This window comes from Pieris napi, chromosome 17, assembly GCF_905475465.1.
Source record: "Pieris napi chromosome 17, ilPieNapi1.2, whole genome shotgun sequence".
NCBI classification, from domain to species: domain Eukaryota; kingdom Metazoa; phylum Arthropoda; class Insecta; order Lepidoptera; family Pieridae; genus Pieris; species Pieris napi.
The window spans coordinates 951,808-972,248 of record NC_062250.1 but is presented as its reverse complement, the minus strand read 5'-3'; the positions used below and the strand labels follow the sequence as shown (position 1 = coordinate 972,248).

The 20,441-nt window shown below is 35.2% G+C and overlaps 2 protein-coding genes across 2 annotated transcripts; one reads left to right on the top strand and one right to left on the bottom strand.

The window, feature by feature from the left end:
• The first annotated feature begins 785 nt into the window (after window positions 1-785).
• On the top strand, window positions 786-9,487 carry LOC125057632. Its single transcript, XM_047661404.1, has 7 exons — window positions 786-1,121; window positions 2,067-2,239; window positions 2,682-2,727; window positions 4,012-4,087; window positions 5,094-5,250; window positions 7,361-7,521; window positions 8,672-9,487. Exons 1-7 carry the CDS (start codon window positions 953-955, stop codon window positions 9,006-9,008), a joined length of 1,119 nt encoding a protein of 372 aa, XP_047517360.1. The 5' UTR covers window positions 786-952; the 3' UTR covers window positions 9,009-9,487.
• Window positions 9,488-10,079: 592 nt separating this feature from the next.
• On the bottom strand, window positions 10,080-19,996 carry LOC125057631 (arylsulfatase I-like). Its single transcript, XM_047661403.1, has 12 exons — window positions 19,848-19,996; window positions 18,217-18,376; window positions 16,244-16,403; window positions 15,395-15,489; window positions 14,998-15,065; window positions 14,610-14,763; window positions 14,252-14,409; window positions 13,326-13,474; window positions 12,800-12,939; window positions 10,859-11,009; window positions 10,502-10,618; window positions 10,080-10,316 (listed from the first exon to the last, which is right to left on the bottom strand). Exons 1-12 carry the CDS (start codon window positions 19,992-19,994, stop codon window positions 10,154-10,156), a joined length of 1,662 nt encoding a protein of 553 aa, XP_047517359.1. The 5' UTR covers window positions 19,995-19,996; the 3' UTR covers window positions 10,080-10,153.
• Between the last annotated feature and the right edge of the window lie 445 nt (window positions 19,997-20,441).

The following is a 20,441-nucleotide window of genomic DNA, read 5'->3' as shown; positions in this document are numbered from 1 at the left end:
TTCTTCTTCGCGTCAATGGGTCTCCAGCATAATCCGAGGAAAAAGTGTCATCACACATCAAATGAACATAAAACAAATGGGATTACATAATTCCTACAAAAATAAAATGAAGCTTTTCCAGTTAGAACCGTAAGACAAAGTAAAAAGTAATTTATAAAAATCAAATAATACATTTTGTCGAAAGGTTACAGCCTACCCATGCTAAACGTACGAAATAATATCTATGGCGGTGTAATTGATTTGCGCGGGAAAACTAACGTTAAAGTAGTAAAGGGGTTTATACTTTATAAAATATTTAGAAATACAACCTGTTCCAACCATCTGTATCCTTTATATGGTTTTTTTTTACTTCAAACATTTTAACTTTTGGCGTGTGAAGAGTTCGAGAAAAATAAGGATAATGACCGGAACTGATTTGAGAATGACTGAAGTATTTATTTTTTCATATTCCTCCTACATTCCAAGTATTTATGTATTGCTTATAAAATGAAAACTTTTTAGGTTACTTCAGAATGGGCGAAGATATTTACAGATAATATTACTGATAACTACACCAATTCAATGCTTTTTATGAAGCAATTAACGTGCATCGCGGTCAGTACAATACTATACATGAAAAATGCTTTCTCTGAAGAAAACTACCATACAGAAACATTTGCGAACATAAAGTTGCGACTTTTAAAGAAAACCTGCAGCGATGAAACAGCACAGTTTGTTGGTTCGTCTATGCTAGCAGCTTTAAGTGCCGTCGAAAAGAAATATGTAAGTCGATTAATTATAATGGAGACTAAAATTAAAATTCATACATAGCAACTTGTAAGCGACATTAAAAATTGTTTCTTATTAACAGTTAGACTCAATAGCTCTATGCTTTTACGAGGGTGAAGATACGGAGAACAATTTATCGGAATATCACATATTTAAATATCAGTATAAATCTGGCGAGGCGACAATGACTATCAGTTCAAAGAGCAAAGTTACAGAGACACGCACGTCATGTACATTACAGGATGTCAAGAAGAAAACCTTACAAATGATTCGGGCGTGTATGGTTTTTATGAGTTGTTCAAATTTATTTACTGAAAATACTAACATCAGCATTCGAATTTATTTTACTTCAGGTAAGTTATAGCTGTATAAACCAGTAAAAAAGAAGCAAAATTAAGCGTATTTTTTTGGGTTTTTCCAAATATCGAACGTGGAACTTAGTTTACTATTTATTTAAGCGTCTGTGTAATCCATGCAATTATTGTAGTATTTGCAACAAATATAGTCTTCTTCATTAGTTATAAAAATGTCGTTTCGCATTAAAAGAATAGATAGATAGAGGTTTAATCAAACTATTTAATTTCCATAAAAACAGTTATACGACACAATATATTATTAATAGGAAATAAAATAATAATTTTGCTTTTAAAAATTTATACTAGCTGCCTCCGCGAACTTCGTTTCGCCTTAATATAATTTTTTTACTCGGGTTCTTTCCAACTTTTCTCTCCATAAAAATTACTCGAATTGGTCAAGCCGTGTTCGTGTTTTTCGATAACATATTTTGCAATTAATTTTTATTTACATGTTGATAATTTCTTATTTTTCTCTCGATCTCATGCCGATATTTGAAAACGTAAATAGTTGTAATGGACGGCCTTACCGCTTAAAGCGATCTCTTCTCGGCCAACCACTCGACAAACACTATTTAATTAACTGAATATGTGGAATGACTGGTGTTAATCAAATTAAATCTTTTCTAATTTTGTACTCACCATCTCGATGTCCTTTAAAAATAAAAGATAAAAATCAGTGGCGCTACAACTTTTTAGGTATGGCCTCAGATTTCTGTGTCTGTTTCATCATCATTTGTCAATCTAATAGGCTAGTAGGGGTTTCGAACGGTGAACGTTCGAGCGAATATTAGATGCGCACATAAAAAAGAAAGTCCATTGATGCACATTCGGGGATCGAACTTACGACCTCAGGGATGAGAGTTGCACGCTAAAGCCCCTAGACCAACACTGCTCAGTTTCCTTTAGTAAGCCTAATTAAATTTTTACCGACTTGATATAAAGACGCACCCGATGACTACGAAGTGCCCGGTTTCACATTCGTGGACGAACAGACAGATCCTTTAATGCTAACTATGAGTGAATCCATCAAATTGGGTTGTGTCGAGACGCCATATCATTCGCTAACAGCACGCGGGAATAGAAGCTGTACTTTCAAGGACAGCAATGAGGCGTATGTAAGTTATTAAGTTACATTTATTAAAGAAATCATCACCATCGTATTATTTAGTCCATTTCTGGACGTAGGCCTCCATTTTCTATAAAATATTCAAAAGTTGTTGCATTTTTCGCCATAAAATACGCTTTACACCAATTAACCTCTGATAGTGATAATTTATTTTAATAGGCCAGATAAAGGTGGTCAGCCTTATGTGCCTGACATACGACGTCGATTTTTGGGTCACAACGGTTTCCTTACGAGGTTTTCCTACACCGTACCAGCGAGTGTTAAATGCGCACAGAGAATCGATTGGTTGAACCAGTTCGAAACTACGACAGCAGGGATGAGAGTCGCACGTTTAAACAATTGGTTTTAATTAAATCATGTTTAAGTTGTGTGCTGTAATAATAAAATAAAAAGCATTGTAATCCAATAAAATCAGCACAAAACATTTTTAGGCATCTCAAAATGTGCCGGTCCTCACAAATGACACGGATTTTTCTGGTAAGTGTGCTTGATTCTGAAACAGTACAGTATTTAAATCTAACTTTTTGGTATAAATCTTGAAAAAAATATATATTCATTCTGACCATAAGTTGAAAATATTTAATATAAACTTTGATAAACGCTTTCTTTATGATTTTATTTTTGTTGTATCTGGCAAAATAAACTGACCAAAATAGCAACAATATTTCTGTTAATTAATGCTTTGCCCAAAAGCTTCGGTTCGAAGAAACCGCGTCACACTATGTGGGACCAGCTGAATTATTTCCAAAACAATTCGAGTTAGAGTCCTTCAAGAAAAGAGCCTTAAAGTCCGGCAACGCACTCACGAACCCTCTGGCATTAAGACTGGCCATGGGGTATCACTTAACATCAGACGAGCCTCCTGCCCCTTTACCCTGTTCTATAAAAACAATTACATAATAAAGAGTTCATTTAAAAATGGCTTGCTTACGCTGGCCATAAACGGACCGCATGTTGCAGCCGATACCGACTGCTCTAAGCGGTCGCCGCACGGCGATCTGCAGTTTCCATACTAAATTCATATCCGCAATACACGGACCGCTCGAGCAGTTCCTGAGCGGTCGGAGCAGTCGCTCTGCGGTCGAGTTTCGCCGTGCGGTCGACTGCTTAGAGCTGCCGGACCCACCATACGCGAACTGTTACAAGCGGTTGCTGCCGACCGCGCGCCACTCCCTCCCCGCTCCCCGCCGAGTACCAATCCCTTCCTCATTTTGGAATCTGTCCGTTGTATTTTATGAAACCACATACATTCTAAAGTAGTTGACTAACTTTTAAGTAGATACAAAGTAAATATTCCATGCTGTTCTCTTGATTGTATTGGACGCACCCAAATACTACAGTGTCTTCTACGCCTACGCTTGCTTAGTAGTACAAGAAGCAGTGTTTCTACATCAAAATCCATCTTGTAAATGAACTCGCATCAGTATTATTTTGCGGTCGAACACAACTACTCCAAGCAGTCGTAGTCAACTGCATTATGCGGTCGTGTACGACTCTACAGCAGTCGGTCTTGATTGCAACATGCGGTCCGTCTATGGCCAGCTTAACGCGACCGTTCTAGAGCTGTCGGTCTCGACTGCAACATGCGGTCCGTCTATAGACTATACTAGAGTCAGACTTAGGTACGTCAACGCTAAGGGAGAAACAAGCCAGGTACGTAAAATATATAATTAAATTTGTTGTACGGAGGCATAGCTCGTGCTCTCGTCTTGTCATATGTAAGATGATCATCATTTGACCTTAAGTATTTATTTCAATTAGGTACAATTCAGCCAAAATGGAATTGTCCGTGCAATAAATACAACGATAATCGCGATACAGCACTGCTTACATGCCAGTAAGTTTTATTTTTTATTTTTATTTCTTATATGCAAGTAAATATAAGTGCTAGAATCAGTAACATGTTGATTTCAAAATGGTTTAGTAGGTTCCTAAAAACGAACTTTAGTCATAATCTATTAGTACCTACTACCTATAGATTATTAGACGCACGCGTTTTTAAAACTTATAGATTATTAAATGCACTATGGAGACATTTTTAGGTTCAACGGATTTCTTTATCTGTTTGTAATTTCCTTGTGCTATAAATATTGTTAAGCAATTGTGAATGTGCTATTCGAAGGCTTTATTTTAAATATGTGATTTATAGAATCAAGTGTACAAAGCTCATTTAAATAATTAAACATTTTTCGTAATAAAGATTTATCACCTGTTATACAATAACCTTTTTTGCTAAAGAAATAGTGAATATAGTTATAGCTTTCCAATATTTTATTATTAAATAATTATTTAAATTAAAACATTTTTTGTTCTTTTCATAAAAAAACTGTCCAGTCTCACGCAATGTATCGTCATAGTCGTAGAATAGTGACGGATCTGACAAATAGTAAACTTTACAGGGCAGCCATTTCAAAATAATATAATCCTGTTGGTTTTTGTCATAACTATTTTAATTCATATTCTGTTATTATGAAAATTGGCATACAAGCAAAAAAAAAGGGTTTGTTTTGAAACAAAATAAAAATTATAACATTAAATTACACAAGTTTCTAACAAATCCGTCACTTTGCCGAAAGATTAACTTGAAATTTAAAACACATGGAATTTTTTTAGTGTAGCCGTAATATTTAGTCAATGTAGTATCCAAATATCATGAAAAGTGGATTTTGGATTTTTTTCAAATCCGACATTGTTCTACGATCTTGACGGTATGTACACCAAGCCATACATATACAGATTATTGAGGGATAAGGCAAATTCATAGAATAAGACAGACCATACATAACTACATACTTACATAAAAAGAGACCACACACTGAACCTTCCCTCACCATACTTTGTAGATACTGTAAGAATCTTCAACACGCGGTCTGTTATGGTATTCCCGAAGAGAATGCCGCAGACGTCACAGGCCACTGTTGCATACAGTGCTATGATAATGATAATACTAGAACTACTACCGACTCTAGCCTAACCACGATGTCCATTAAGAAGAGATCCGTAAGTATAATATGGACCACGGAAGATGAGACCTGATGACATAGGCGCATAGAGAAGCTCACTCTAGAACGGACTAAAGAAATTCAGACGAATAATGATGACGGGCCTATACGCCAATTCTAAACTCTTCTCGCCTACATTTCACCTAAAAATCGTCTAAAGTGTCATGTCTCATCTTTAGTCGTGCGACATATGCATTTCTATAGTAATAAATTAAATTTTAAGCAAATTACTTTTGAAGTGAAAACTTCTTTAGCATCGTTGTAATTTGAAAGTCGATGAAACGAAAAAGCGATAGTAAACAGAGACAGAAACAATTCATAAGATTTAACGTGGGAGAAAATGATATGTGAAGCATTATACAGTGTATAAACTTTAAATTAGTGTATAATTGATTATTTTCTGTATTAAATAAGAGATTAATATAATTCGATTATAAAAACTCTTTGAAGTGAAAACTTTTTACTACACTAATTTAAAGTTTATACACCGTTAAAAGCTTCCTATCTAATTTTCTCCCATCTTATGAATGTATATGCATGTCTCTTTTTCCTTTCATCAACTTCCAACTTTAATTATTTTAGTTTTTATCAAAATTAAAGATTGATATTAAATTAAAAAAATATTTTTTTAAGAAAAGTCTAATACTACAATTAGGGTCCCCGCACATGGGCCACCGGCCACAACCACAAAACGCCGCCACTGGCATATTTCCTGTAATTTTCATACATTTTATGGACTCGCCGCACACGGTTGGCGCCGGTGGCGGCCACACGCTACAAATCGTCGCAGCTTGCTTCTTGTGGCTCGCATCGGCCACTAAACGCCGACACAAAAAGCCGCCACACGCCACTCGCGCGATTCCGCGCCCCTCTCTCCCTTACCTCAGTTAACCTGAAGTCGACGGTAACGCACGCACGTAGTCTGTGTTTCATATAGGTAGATAAATATGGATATAGAATTATTTATATCAGAGATACAATCCCGTCCTGCGATTTGGGATTCAAAAAGTGATAGTTTTAGTAATAGAGGAGAAAAAGTGAAGGCCTGGGAAGAAATCTCGTGTTACTGGCCAGCCTGTATTTTGTATATTTTCGAGTCCCACTATTTTCAAAGTATGACGAAAATTGAAACCATCCCTTTTGCGAATAAAGTTGTGCAAAATGCAACAAGATTTCACAATGTCTTCTGAGAAATGAACAGAAGTGTTTAATAGGCGATGTAATATTCTCCATTTGTTTGCTAGTACGCCGAAGGTACACTCAATGCAACGTCTGGCACGGCTTAACCTATAATTGAAAACTTTTTTGTCTAAGTCCAAATATTTTCCAGAATATGGCCTCATCATATTTTCACTGAGGCCAAATGCTTCATCATGTATAGTTCAATGGTTGTCGATTACCGACCTGTCGTGGTGAGGGGATATTTAATGTCTTTCTGTGTATCCAATAACTACGGTTTCGTCTTCTACGACGACGTCTTTTTATCAAAAGTAGCGCAATTAAACCTTCTTCGTCAGAGTCCATTATGATACTGCAGGCAAGGGCTAAAATAAGTAGCAGCCACCGACCGCAAGTGTCGACCACCGGCCACAAGTGGCTGTCGCGCGCTTCAGCTACCTTTGTAGCCGCTTCTAGCTTCTCGTGGCGGCGTTTGTGGCTGTGGCGTGTGGCCCGTTCGCGGCGACAGTTACACATAGTGAAAAAATTCTAATTTACATATTATTTATTATAAAAACATTTTAACTCATTGTAGTTCTTATCTGATATTAAACTTAAAAATTAAAATAACATTCATCTCATTATCTTGAAACCAAAATTTTTGAAGGTTTTATTCGATTCTACCACGTGTAAATTGCACACATGTTTTTGTCTCTGTCTGCTTTATTTTATATTAAATAATTATTTAAATACGAAAAGTTCTTCTGGTGGGCTTTCGGCATAAATTGAACTTCCTCAATGGGACACACGACTGGTCATTCATTGATGGCTGGTTTCTGAAGGCGTGATCTCTCCACCAATAATTTTGGCCCGGTTCGAACCCAGGACCTCAAGGTCACGCCATGAGCTCCGGAGGCGATCACGGTCTTTTTATATCCTTTATTGTTTAGTCGGTATGCCTTTTCCGTCGTGCGCTTGCGGTGTCTCTGCAAATGTCAACTGTAGGGTCCGAGGACTTTGTTCGTCATCTCGAGTTATCCGAGCTAAGTGCTATTAATCTCCTGCGAACATTTTTCTCATACGGAATTATTAAGAAGGAGCCCCAACCGATGTAAGTGTTTTAATTATTTATTCTGAAAGGGGAATTTGATAATATTTCTATGGTAAAAAATAATTGTGTCTTGTCAAAAGCACTTACAAGACAATATTTCGTTAACGGATTATGTGAGAAGTAGTTTTCGACTTATTTTCAACTATTTTTGGTTGTTGTTATACAAATTATGATCTTTGTATAAATGTCGCAGCCAACTAGCTTAATTTTTTAAAAATAATAAATAAAAAAAAATAATAATAAAAAAATAAATAAAATAAAAATTGAACGGCTATTCAATTAATAGCACAGTCTCTTTAATAAACAGCGCCGTTTAACTAGCGGCCTGAATAATAATCAGCCATTTGATCAAACAGCTAGGCAAATGACTTGAATCGATGAAGTTACATTACTTGCCTATCCTGTTCATTTCAATTTAGTTCCACTTTCTGCCACGTACTGCAAACTGTCCATATAGCGTCGGCAAACAAAAAATTTGATGATGCTTTCCAAAGTGTTATAAAAAATACTGCGGAAGAGTGCAGTGACACTTATATGTTATATTTTAAATATATTAAGCAAAAAATCGGTTGTCTGTAAAGTCGGTTTACTGACGATAGTTGAACGTGACAACGTCACGAATCGCTCACTCAAGTAGGAGAGAGACAGATGTCGAACGCTGAAGAGCGCGGAGTCCGATTGTGCCTCTCTGTCGTTTCGCGCTCCCGCTTGCACTTCAAGCCTTAAATGGAACGCCTCAGGGCGAGGTAACGCCGCATGAGTCATGTTTTTTCGTGCGTGCAGCCGGCTCCATCGAATTATAAGACGTTGTCACGTCAAACAATTCTTATGTCAGATATTTCAGCTTTATTATTTCTGTCACAACTCACATGGTCGTCATTTAATGTTGTAACAATCATTACGGCTGAGCGGCTAATTATGCTAGTTGGATGCGAAATATATATTGGCTAATTTGTGCTCGAATCCAGCTTAATTGTGCAAATAATTAGTTCGAGTCTAACAATTTTCTAATTTACTTTACTTAATTCAAAGTCTTTATAGATACTATATAAATTTACTTAATATATCACAAGAATCTTTTACGAGCTTAGAGGACATAAAAGCTTAATTGTGGAGACCAAAATATATATATATAAATCTAACGTTTTAGGCTCCGGCACAAGATATTGAAGGATAAGTTAAATCGCGTGTATTCCGATTACTTTCAAAGAAGCAAATTCGATTCTATTATTTCTCAATCTAAGGCAGTACCGAACGATCCGTTATCGCAAGTTTTAAGTCCTTCAGAACAAATGAACTTACAAAGCGCTTCTAACATTTGTGAATTGGTTGAAATGCCATCTGGAAGTAACAAGATTGAATCCATGGCGGAGTATGAAGGGGCAATTTCTAATATAGATATACATATGCCGCCAATTAAAAAGGTCGCTAAACGGAAAATACCTTCCCGAGCAAGTCAGGAGAAGGCAAAGAGAGGACGGAAGTAATGCATTTATAATTCGTAAAATTTAAATAGGCTTATGACTATATAATATGTCGGAGCAATGGCGCCAAATTATTTTTTTCTATATTTGACGTTATTAATGACAATGACAATGGCAGCTGACACTAACACCAATGCTTCAACATAAAAAATACAGACTATCAAAGAGGCGTTAATTTGTAGATCTATTAATATTGGTAAATAAAATTATAATGAAAATGGCAGCTGATACCAGCGCCATTGCTCCGACTTATATTAATAAAACTAAAAACTGGAATTTTTCGTATCGTAAGGTAAAATGATTTTTAAGAAGAGTCTTTACATTTTTTCTAGAACATACTAATATGTAATTTTATTTTGATGCAAGTAGACACGTTTCGTTCTTTGAAGATCCCTAAGCCGATAATGTATAATTCATTTAAAAAACGATTATATTTTTTCTATAAAGGCTTACGGGTTGAATTTAATTTCTTAGATATTTAATATTCCATTATATAAGTTATAATTTTTTCTGTTCAGTATATAAATATAATAATAAAAACATTGTCTTTTTATTTGTTTTATTTCAATATATTAAACATTTTAAATCTATTTAGGTTAACACTTAAACTATTTATAACTATAACTGGAAGACTTTTAATTTAATTGGAGGCTTATGAAGGGGTTCTAAGGGTAAAAATATTCACTAACCTTATTTTAGGACTAGATCAATATTAATCTATTTAAAAATTAATTGTACTTGATCACTGATATTGTAAGTAGTTTAACAAGTTAGAAGTTACGATTTTTGACTACGCTAAAACTAACGGAAACTGGATGCATTTGGTTTTTGGTTACGTACAGGAGTTTCCTTACAGACTATTTATAACAAAAAAAAAATGGTTTAATGTCAGTTTCACGCGTAAGACAATATTTTTCGTATGCTCTACTCCATAGGAAATTATTATAGCAGAACAAATATACATTGTCTAGGTAAACCTAAACGAATTTACCTAAAAAAGTTTGAAACAAATTTAAACTACATATGTTCATATTTTATATAGTTCTATGCGAGATCCGTTCTACTAAAAGCAAATAAATCTTTAATTTGTATTAAATGGATTCATTAATAATAAGCCTCTATTTCTATAAAGTTATTCCTATACTATATCAACAAACGAATTGCGGCCTTTGAAAGTCCCCGAAGTTAGTGTAGGTCCGACCCCAGTACTTAGGATCGCCCCGTTGGTCCAATGGTTGATTGTTCGGAGGGACAGCGGTGCGATTCATTTTTTCCAACTCGTCTAATAGTTTTTGCAAGATCTCAGGTTCTCTGAAATTCATAGTCGAAAATTTAGAGAAAAAAAGTGGTAAAAATAAACAACGTGAAAGCTAGTATTTCGCATTGGATGATACGAAACTTCAAATACCTCTTAATAAAAAGAGATAAAGTTTGTAGCAAATTAATTGTAAGAAAGATTGATGCAAATCAATCCCGCGTAGACAGTCACAACTTACTCGTTAGCAAGATTCCTCACTTCACAGGCATCTTCCTCAATATTGAAGAGACAAGGCGCTTTCAAAGGTTCACATAGTATTGGATCTAGTTTCTTACATGTCACCGTTGAAGCATTTCTAGAAATATAAAATGTAATGTACGAATAAAGCATTTTTGTTTTTATAGTAACTTCTCGAATACTAAATGCGTCTAAATAAATATTGACACGCAGAGATGTATCCTAAGCCCTTAACGGCTGGTTTCTATACTCAATCCAAATCCTCAGATCAAACAGTCGATTAAAACAAAAATCAGTACGACTATGGTTTAGTTAAAAAAAATTCAATCACTTTAATAAAGTATAGAGCCAACATTACCTTAGTTCCAAAATAATTTCTTCGCTCGGCATCATTCCTAATTGCGCGAAAGCCTTCCCCGCGAGGCTGTTTAATACCTCCTTAACATCGTAGACACCTTCGCGGCCAGTAGGCCCATACCAGTAGTCCCAGGCACCGTTGTAATTTGTGCCTAAAGATGTATACAGCCTTTTATGACAGACACAAGATGTGTGGATACCCTCACGATGTTTACTATACAGTACCAGCAAGTATTAATCGCTGATCTAATAAGAAAAGCCACAGTCGAGATTTCAACGCACAAGCTCAGGATTGAAGGGACTCTTAAACTAACTTGATTTGTCAAGCCCGTTTTAATTGATTCATCCTTCAACTTTACATAATATTACTACTAAATTGAAAGTGTAATGTTATGGAAATGAGGCTGATCTCCATAAAATACAATCTCACGTTATTTCACTATTCACACAAGTTCGAAAAGAGGGAGTTTCGAGATAAGGATTCTTTAGGACCCAGAATAAAAAATACGTCTTATAGAAAAACACAACGACAATAGTGAAAGTGAGAAACGTCTGTATTCAGAATGCGAATTCGTAAAAAGCATTCTCATGAGCCTTTGTGACAATATAATTATAATACAATAGGCGATTATAAATGCATTGAACTTATTGACAAATCAAACATCATTTTACAGTTACATCTATTTAGTTATTGTATAACTACCTAGGAAGGAGTACAATTTGTCTTTAAGTATAAGAAATATATTACATTGTATTTGCGCGTTTTCCGCTAAAAAGACTCCCTTTGTAGCGCGCTACTCCTCTCTTTGAACACATTCTCCTTAAAGCCGCAGCTAGTATCAGAATACTGGGCTGACATATCAAATAACGTTCAGTTTCGCGTTCATTTGGAAGGTAGGGATAAATTAGCCCCTTAAGAAGCTTGGTGTGCTCTCACTTCGGGCACCACTTGCATAAAGCGCAAATTCGGCCCCACATGATGTACTGTTCTCAGATCTGGGCGGAAGCTCTCCAGTACCTGCTCCTTTCGCTTGACCGTATTCAACGAAGAGCGGTTCGAATCGTCAACGACCAATCACTCTCCGAACGGCTTGATCCCTTGGCGCTGCGTGTAGGGTCTCTCTGAATCTTCTCTCGAATTTACCATGGAGAGTGTTCAGAGGAGTTGTTCGGACTAATACTTGTAGCTGACTTTCATCATCGAATGTCAAGGTAGAATACAAAATATCATCCGTATCACCTTGACGTCCGTCGTTCCACAACTGAGCTTTCTCAAGGTTGCGCAGCAACACTACGTGGAACCAGCTGCCCACTTAAGTATTTCCGAACCAATTCGACTTAGGGTCCTTCAAGAGAAGAGCATACCAATTCTTAAAAGGCCGGCAATGCACTTGCGAGCCATTTGGCAATGTAAGTGTCCATGGACGGACATCACATCTCACTTAACATCAGGTTAGAAAATTAAAAAAAATAACCTATAAATTCCGATTATCTGAATGAGTATTTAATAAATAAAAAAAATCTCAATATCAAATAGCGTTCGGTTCTGTAATGTATATTTTTAAGTAATTTGTTTATTTTCTGGCAGTGTATGCATTTTCAGGTAATATAATTAATTGCCTGTATAGTCTGAGGTCGTGTATGAAATAACTCCATAACAAAGAATTTATCTGTTAAACACTTGCTTGTACGGTGTAGGTAAAATCTTGAGGAAATAGGAAGGTCTTAGGGAAGGTTCAGAGTCAGAGCGTAGCGTATGACTCCTTTATTTCAAAAACTTAGGACTTGGTTCACGAGAGTCTGAATCTAAGGAACACAAAAATCATCAGACACCTAGTAGTTTTAGATATTTAATATTTAGGTAATAGTACTAATTAAAGGTAATTTTTAGGTAAATTAATAGTTGTTGTTAATTTACTATTTAATTATTTAAAAAATATACCTTTATGTAATTTCCATTGGTCGACTGTGATAGAAGCGCTGCCAAATACATCGTCAATGTTATGTAGAACTGTGGTTCGTTCTGATTTGAGATCGGACGATAATGCTTTCCATTGGTCAATACCGTCGATGCCAGATAAACTGAAAGAGGTAAACAATATTGATATAAAAAATCTTGGGTTCACGTATAATTACACATATAGATATTTTAAATAGTATTTTATTTAAGATTCTTTTAAGTCATTATATACATTAAAAATCTTATAGTTTTCACTGAAATTTGATGAACTTCTTAGCTGTTAGTGACAAAACATTATTTAAATAATTTTGGCTATTAGAGCATTTATTAATAAAATTGAATTGAAAGTTACTTTCCTTACTATTTATTTAAACTGTACACACTTTAGTTTAAGGGTTTGAATATTATAAAAATAGTGCCCGCTGTTTATTGTGGTTGTAAGTTATTCTCATCCGTGCTCACCCTGACTTGAGAACTGGCTGGTAAATTATCATTAAACATCTTATACCTCATATTGGCCCCCGCAGCACTAAGCAGTGTGGGAAACCAGTCTGCGATGTACATCTTCTGTGAGGCGACGCGAGGTACCTTCTCGAGCAAAGGGCTCCAGAGTGCCGCCGCCCCTCGGACTCCGCCCTCCCACAGGGTGTTCTTTACCTGGATACAATTGAATTTAAAAGAAAAAAGCAGGAAGAACAGCGTGGAAATACTGACGTCATTACAACTTTGCCACAGGAACCAATCTATTTAAATTCATTTTAGTATTCGATTTTAACTATAACTAAATCTATGTTGTAAATAATTCAAATATATTTATTTCTTTGCTACTATGATGTCATTAAACTAAAGAACTCAAAAGGTAAGAAAAGTTTAATTTATAAAAGATATATAAGTTCAGTTCAGGTCGTAGGTTCGATCCCCAGCTGTGTACCAATAGATTTCTATGTGTACATAAAAAACTCGCTTGTACGGTGAAGGAAAGCATTGTAAGGAACCCGGCATTAGAGACAAAATATCAACGGTGTGTGTCAGGAACAGAAGGTTGATCACCTACTTGCCTATTAAAAATGATCACGGATCAGATACACAAATCTGAGGTTTAGACCTAAAAGGTTGTAGCGCTATTGATATATATCAGCTCAGCCGTGCGATTCTGTTAATCCGTGAGTTCACCTCCACTAACAACGCTCCCTTCGTCACTCACGTCACTTGTGGAATCTCATGGTATTCTGTTAAGCAATTTCGTATTACGTTTTGACAAGCGGAGGGAGCTTGCTGTTTATTCTTTATCAGAATGCCAAATCGTAAAATGACTGCTTCACGACTGATTTGAGCGCGACCGCCGCTGCGAAAACCGCTGTGAGAGTTCGAAAAGTGAGTTACAGAATAGCAAGGCTGTACTCAAATAGATCTTTTTTAAATGAAAATACTTACACCCTTAAGAGGATAATTCGATGCAGCATTCAAGTTGAAGCCCGCAGCGGCGCCCCCATTGTCTGTGCTGAAGAGGATAATGCTGTTCTGCAACAGGCCGTGAGTGTGTAAGGATTGGACCACTTTACCGACTGATTCGTCCATTTTTGTCAGCATAGCTTAAAAAAATATTATGCATTGATTAAAAAATTCAACAACTATAAGGGCAGACTATTTTTTAAATGAATTATTAAAATAAAACGCTAAGCGTACCAGCGTACACAGCAGCGTACGATTAATTTTTGTATAAACTATATTGATGACACTACTTTTAGTTTTAAGACAAAACTAATGCAGGAAAAGGCGAAACATTATTCACCTGCAAACTTTTTCCTCTGAGGATCAGCTATCCATGTAAAGTTGGCTGTCAGGTCTTCAGGTGCCCGGATAGGTTCATACGGGTTGCCCGTGTGAACTGCCGAATGACCAACCATAAGGAATAGAGGCTCACTTTTGTTGTGCTCAGATATTATCTGTATATATATGTAAAAAAATATTATTGATCTGTGCCAGTGCGTTTTCACCAATTATTAATTTTTACTTTCGGTTTAATTTTAATTATTTTAATTAAATAGTATATTTAAAACGCTTCATTTGAATAATATATTTCTTGTTCTTGTTCTCTTTGATGAAAAAATATGTTCAAATACATCAATATAATTATTCTTTTGTCTATAGACAAGGTCATACTAAAACAATATACTAACCCTGACAGCCTCCTCTGTATACACATCGGTTACATATTTACCGAACAAATCGTGAGCCACCGAGTAACCTGCGCAATATAAAGATTTGGAGAAAATTTAAATAAATGAATATCATACAAAGTCCTGTCGACTCTTATTGCTTCCTTACTTTGGTTTGGTTAACACTAAATGCAAGAAAATTGATTGGTTCATCGTCGATACTTAAACGGGAGCGTCACGCGCCTATAAAGGCCTCAGAATTCTGTATCTGTTTCATGATCATTTGTTTTTTCTAATAGGCGACTTTTTGGGTCTAAGGCATTTCTCAGGATTTTTTCCTACTACGTGAGTTAAAAGCGAACTTGGAATAAAAATCCATTTGTGCATTCGTGAATTAAATGTATTCATTTTAAATTACCTCGTCGGAAATCGAAACCCCATTGGCCAGCTTCCTGAGTCGTGTGGTCATACATATCTATCTTTCCTGTCCAGAATCCTAAATGTGTATCGAATCTAAAATAACATCCATAATATAAGATACCTATTTATATCTGAGTCGCTTGAAGGGATGTTTGCTCCAAAACTACTTTGGTTGATTTGAAAAGTTCTTTCACCATTAAAATTCTACATTATCCCTAGTGAACATAGGCTATAGAACATCTTTAGAATAAAGTGATATATGAGAGTTCTATAGAATACATCAATTACTACAAAAAATACAGCGATACTATATGTCTTACTATTACATACATATTTAGTAAAAAAATATTCACTAATGAGAAGCCAGGACTGATCCTAGCGATCAGCCCTAATATTATCCACGGCTAGACAAAAATTGGGAAAACAAAGTGAAAGACAGAGGCTTCAGACTTTATCAGCCCCATATCCCAATACAGCACAGGGGTAAGAGTACAGTAATCCCTCCTTTAACGCGATAGACCTGGACCGCGTTATAGAAAAGCAAGTTGTAGAAGAATTCTCTTTAAAAAAATCAAAAATAGTTTTTAAGTTATTTAGTTTAATTTTAAAACAACACAAGTGAAACAGGTGCAAAGGTACGCAAAACTAATTATGGACTTGACAAGTCATTATAAATTTCTCACTACAGAAATATAACTTGATAAATCTCCGCGTTATAGAGGGGAATTACCGCGTTATATAGGGAACGGAAACACCGTTATACAAATACGCGTCATAGAGATACCGCGTTATAAGTACGATTACTGTATTTCCTCTCATAGGGGACCTTAGAAATGACAGCTCTTACCCTCTACTCAGCGGTAAATAGGCCTTCTTGTAACTCCCGAGGTGCCATTTGCCAACCAAATGGTTTCTGTATCCCAGTTCCTTCAAGTACTGTGGCAAGAGCTTCTCATTGAGAGGTAGACCACGTGGTTCGATACCATACAACACTCCATGCTGCATACCTGGTACCATAAAGTTCATATAAAATCACATACCCTTGAATTTAGCGGGAATAATATACCCATAGCGGATTCTCAACCTCAGACAAGTCCTTTGCTTTTTGTTAACGGGGCAATCTGGCAGGAGGCACCTGATGTTAAGTGATACGCAAGTGCGTCGCCTATGCATACGGGCAGATCAAGAGATTCCCAAGACAGATACTACCCATTCTCCCCTTACATTTAGATTAATAATTTATGCAATTCAACCTAGGTCACACACAGCAAAAGGGGAAATTCGCGTTCATTCCTATAGCGAAGTTAAAAATTCCAGGATACATTCTAATATAGACGATTTCTTTATACTTTTGATATTGGTTTGATTCCCCCGTAAATAGCGTAAATTAAGTAATCTCGACTGTACATACATACTTATTAACAATAGAGGCTACATTTGAATAAATTATTTAATTTTACGGATATGTAAAATGAAAATTTATGCACAAAGCAACGTGTATCAAAACAATAGTGCTATAATGCGTTTAAAAATAACTGTTAAAGTACAGTGAAGGTGAATGACCACGAATTATTAAATATACAGATAACCGATTATCATTATTCAAACAAATGATAGGTTTTTAAATTTATTACTCAGTTATTACACTGTTTCCTTCTGTGTGTCTATGTTTTTTCTGTATTTAACACAGGAGCAGAATTTTAGGCTAAGATTGAGAATTCTAAATTACCCTGACTATTGAGATTTAGTTTTCATAAGTCATACATGTCACACATACTGTGCTATTGTATTTTACCCTAGTGGTGGTTCGTGATTCTTTACTTAATAAAAATTATTTGCCCCCTGTCCCATTAAATAGTAATTCGAATAAAACAGTGAGTCAATTCAATATATGACGGAGCTTAATAAATGTCCATTCGTGATTGATGTAGTTTTAATATTTATCGTTAATTACTTCTGAAATTGCCGGAATAACAAAGGTTTAAATAGTTCTCTCTGATAAACAAAACATCTCTTTTTATGACTGATGACATAAGTGAAAGTGGATACAGCATATTTGCTAACGTTAGTAAATAAAATAAACAATATTATCATGATAAAATAACAATTTTGGGTCAAGATTGTGGTCTCGACAAAGGTCACCAACAGAGTTTTTACCCACTTAACGCAATGACAAAAAGTGTTTGAGCGCGGTCATTTCATTTAAGTAAAGCATTTTTAAACGAATGATTTGTGTTTATTACAACAAAAGATGTAATTTATTCCTAATATAGTTTTCTGTTTGAAACGGTCATCCCAGGATGATTGAGTCAGTAACTCATTACTCATTTCTCTAGGATCTCAATCCTCAAGAGGAATCGAAGAAATTCTTCAATTTCGGCAAGCGATTTGGGTCATTTGGTAACTCACATTTCTTTGATAAAGCAGAGTTTAAGAAGTGGAGACAAACTTATAATAAAGACTTCGGCTACGCTTTTGCATATTAAATAATTCAACGATAAAGGAATTTTGTAATAATTATAGAAAAAATCTTAATGAAAATACCATTGAACGAGATAGTTTTATGTGAAATTTGAGTCTTTGTGAACTGAATTAAAACAAATACTTTCGCGAACATTTGGTAACAGATTTTACATGTTTATTATTATTTCACCTTCATGCATTTCAAATCTTCATTACAATCTGCTCAGATAAATAGAATGGCGTTATTAGTGTTTTCGAGTGCGGAGTACATTCGCAACATCTCGTCTTCTACCATTAGAACTACAATTCATTTATTGTCTTTTTATTTTCTTCTTCTAACAATTTAAGTATACATACCGGTATGAATAGGGTATTTTCCAGTCATAAGCGCCGCTCGGGATGGCGTGCATATCGGTGCAACATAATAATTATGTAGTGACAGACCGGAACTAAATAATGCGTCGATGTTCGGAGTCGGAATTTGATTTGATCCGTGAAAGCCTACATCGTTCCAGCCCTGTAATATTAAAATAGGCAATTTTGTAAGAGGATTTTTACGATTAGATGTAAGTTAGATATTTATTTTATTAATGCAACGATTTGAAATAACTATTACGTATTTCCACTTTTGTCTTCTTATTTTTAAAGTTATGTCCTGTACCTTAGTCTTTCTTCTGATGTTGCTACTCCTTACTTTGTCTTTTCTTTTGGGCAAGGGCAGGCCACATGATCAGGGGAAAGGAAGAGATGGAAAGAGAAAGAGAGGTAGACCACAAAAAACGTGGGACGACGACACTATACAGTATACAAGTCGCGGGAACAACATGGAGTGGAGTGGCCATAGAAAGGCCAGAATGGAGAAGATTTTCACAACGAAAACTCAACTGTGGGGCCGATTTCAATTATTCGTTTCTACATTTCAATAACTACGACATACACAAAAGCTATATTTATTTTTAAAATAATGTATTTTAAAATATAAATGTTCAGCTGGGATAAGCTATTACATAGATATTATTCCATGATGAATGTGGATTGATTTCCCATATTTAAGTTTAATGCAACTTGTGACAAATGGATTTATAAGTGGAGAGAAAATGTTACAGAGGATAGGATTTTCCTTTGAGTTTAGCGACCGATTCAAACAAAGAAATAATAAAACTCTTTATGTTTATACTTGTATGGTTTAAAGGCTATTTAGGTCTTGGCCTCAGATTTTTGAATCTGCTTCATGATCATATTTAAATCTAATAGGCAAGTAGGTAATCAGCCTCCAGTGCCTGGCACACGCCGTCGACTTTTTGGGTCTAAGACATGTCGGGTTCCTCACGATGTTTTCCTTCACCATTCGAGCAAATGTTAAATGCGCACATAGAAAGAAAGTCCAATGGTGCACAGCCGGCGATCGAACCTACGACCTCAGGAATGAGAGTCGCACGTTGAAGCCACTAGGCCAATACTGCAATACTGCTCTCTCGAGACGTTGGCGAAGGTCATTTTATAGGTCCTATGAAGTTCGACAAGGAGTGTTAGATATTTTGAATATTAAAGTTTAGCATTGTTATGGATATTAAAGTTTAGCATAAAGTAATCCGTTAGGTTGACCTAAATATTTGAACTGTACCATCCGCCTACGCATAATAACCACCAGCGTTTAGATTTAATTGAATCAAAATTTAAAAAATAGAAATAATAAAAATACAAAAATGAAAAATTGGTTTTAATTATTGAACCTGCAAATTCATTGTATTTATTGTGTTATTCTTAAAGTATTTAATTAAATACTTATGTTAGCAATTAACGTATAAAATTTAATTTAATTTCAAGCATAAGTATAGAAACTACGTATAGAAAGTACGTGATATGCTAAATTGGCTTTGATAAGTAACGAACAATTTATTATTGTGTTAAAAAGACACTAATTATAATTTACTAATTAAAAATACTTTTTTAATTAAATTGATCACTAAATAAATTAAAGTACTTACCAAATCATCAGCGATGATGAGGACGATATTTGGAGCACATCGGCATCCACAAAAACACAGCAGGAACCACAAAAAACACAACATCCCGACGCTAAGTCCAACACGTTTATGAGGTAAGAGTTTAATAATGCGTGTGAGTTGACCCATAGTACCTTAGCTCACAAAATTACACAGCCGTGTAAAAATTCAGTAGATATAAATGAAAAAAGTGTTTTCTTAATATTTTTTTTAATTGGCGATCAACAGTTCTAGATATAAGTATTATTATTTATTTAGTAATCTTCCAGCTAACATAAATTATATATAAAAACAATTAGGTATCTTTTTTTTTCAATTATATATAGATACGTATACAAAAATGTTCAAACATTTACGAATTTAATAATCTATAAATATACTAAATACATGTAACTGAGTAATACATAATTCGGCTGTATTGTATTATGGTGTGAAAGTGAGGGTATGTACGTGATGTATGTGGGGTGTGCTAAAGTTATTAATTTTATGTCAAAAGTTTAAATTGTGCATTTGTGAAACCGCAAAAATAACCGTGAAAAAAACCAATTTGTTGTATTAATATTCTTAGTTTTTTAT

Bases quoted from the DNA above. Each gene is read 5' to 3' on its own strand.
- LOC125057632 (XM_047661404.1), top strand. From the start codon at position 953: ATGACTATCAGTTCAAAGAGCAAAGTTACAGAGACACGCACGTCATGT. The intron at 1,122-2,066 runs GTAAGTTATAGC...CTTGATATAAAG, and splicing joins TCGAATTTATTTTACTTCAG to ACGCACCCGATGACTACGAA. The intron at 2,240-2,681 runs GTAAGTTATTAA...AAACATTTTTAG, and splicing joins AGGACAGCAATGAGGCGTAT to GCATCTCAAAATGTGCCGGT.
- LOC125057631 (XM_047661403.1), bottom strand. From the start codon at position 19,994: ATGGGTCAACTCACACGCATTATTAAACTCTTACCTCATAAACGTGTT. The intron at 15,490-16,243 runs GTAAGAGCTGTC...ATGTTATTTTAG, and splicing joins TATTTACCGCTGAGTAGAGG to ATTCGATACACATTTAGGAT. The intron at 15,066-15,394 runs GTAATTTAAAAT...TATATTGCGCAG, and splicing joins GGGTTTCGATTTCCGACGAG to GTTACTCGGTGGCTCACGAT.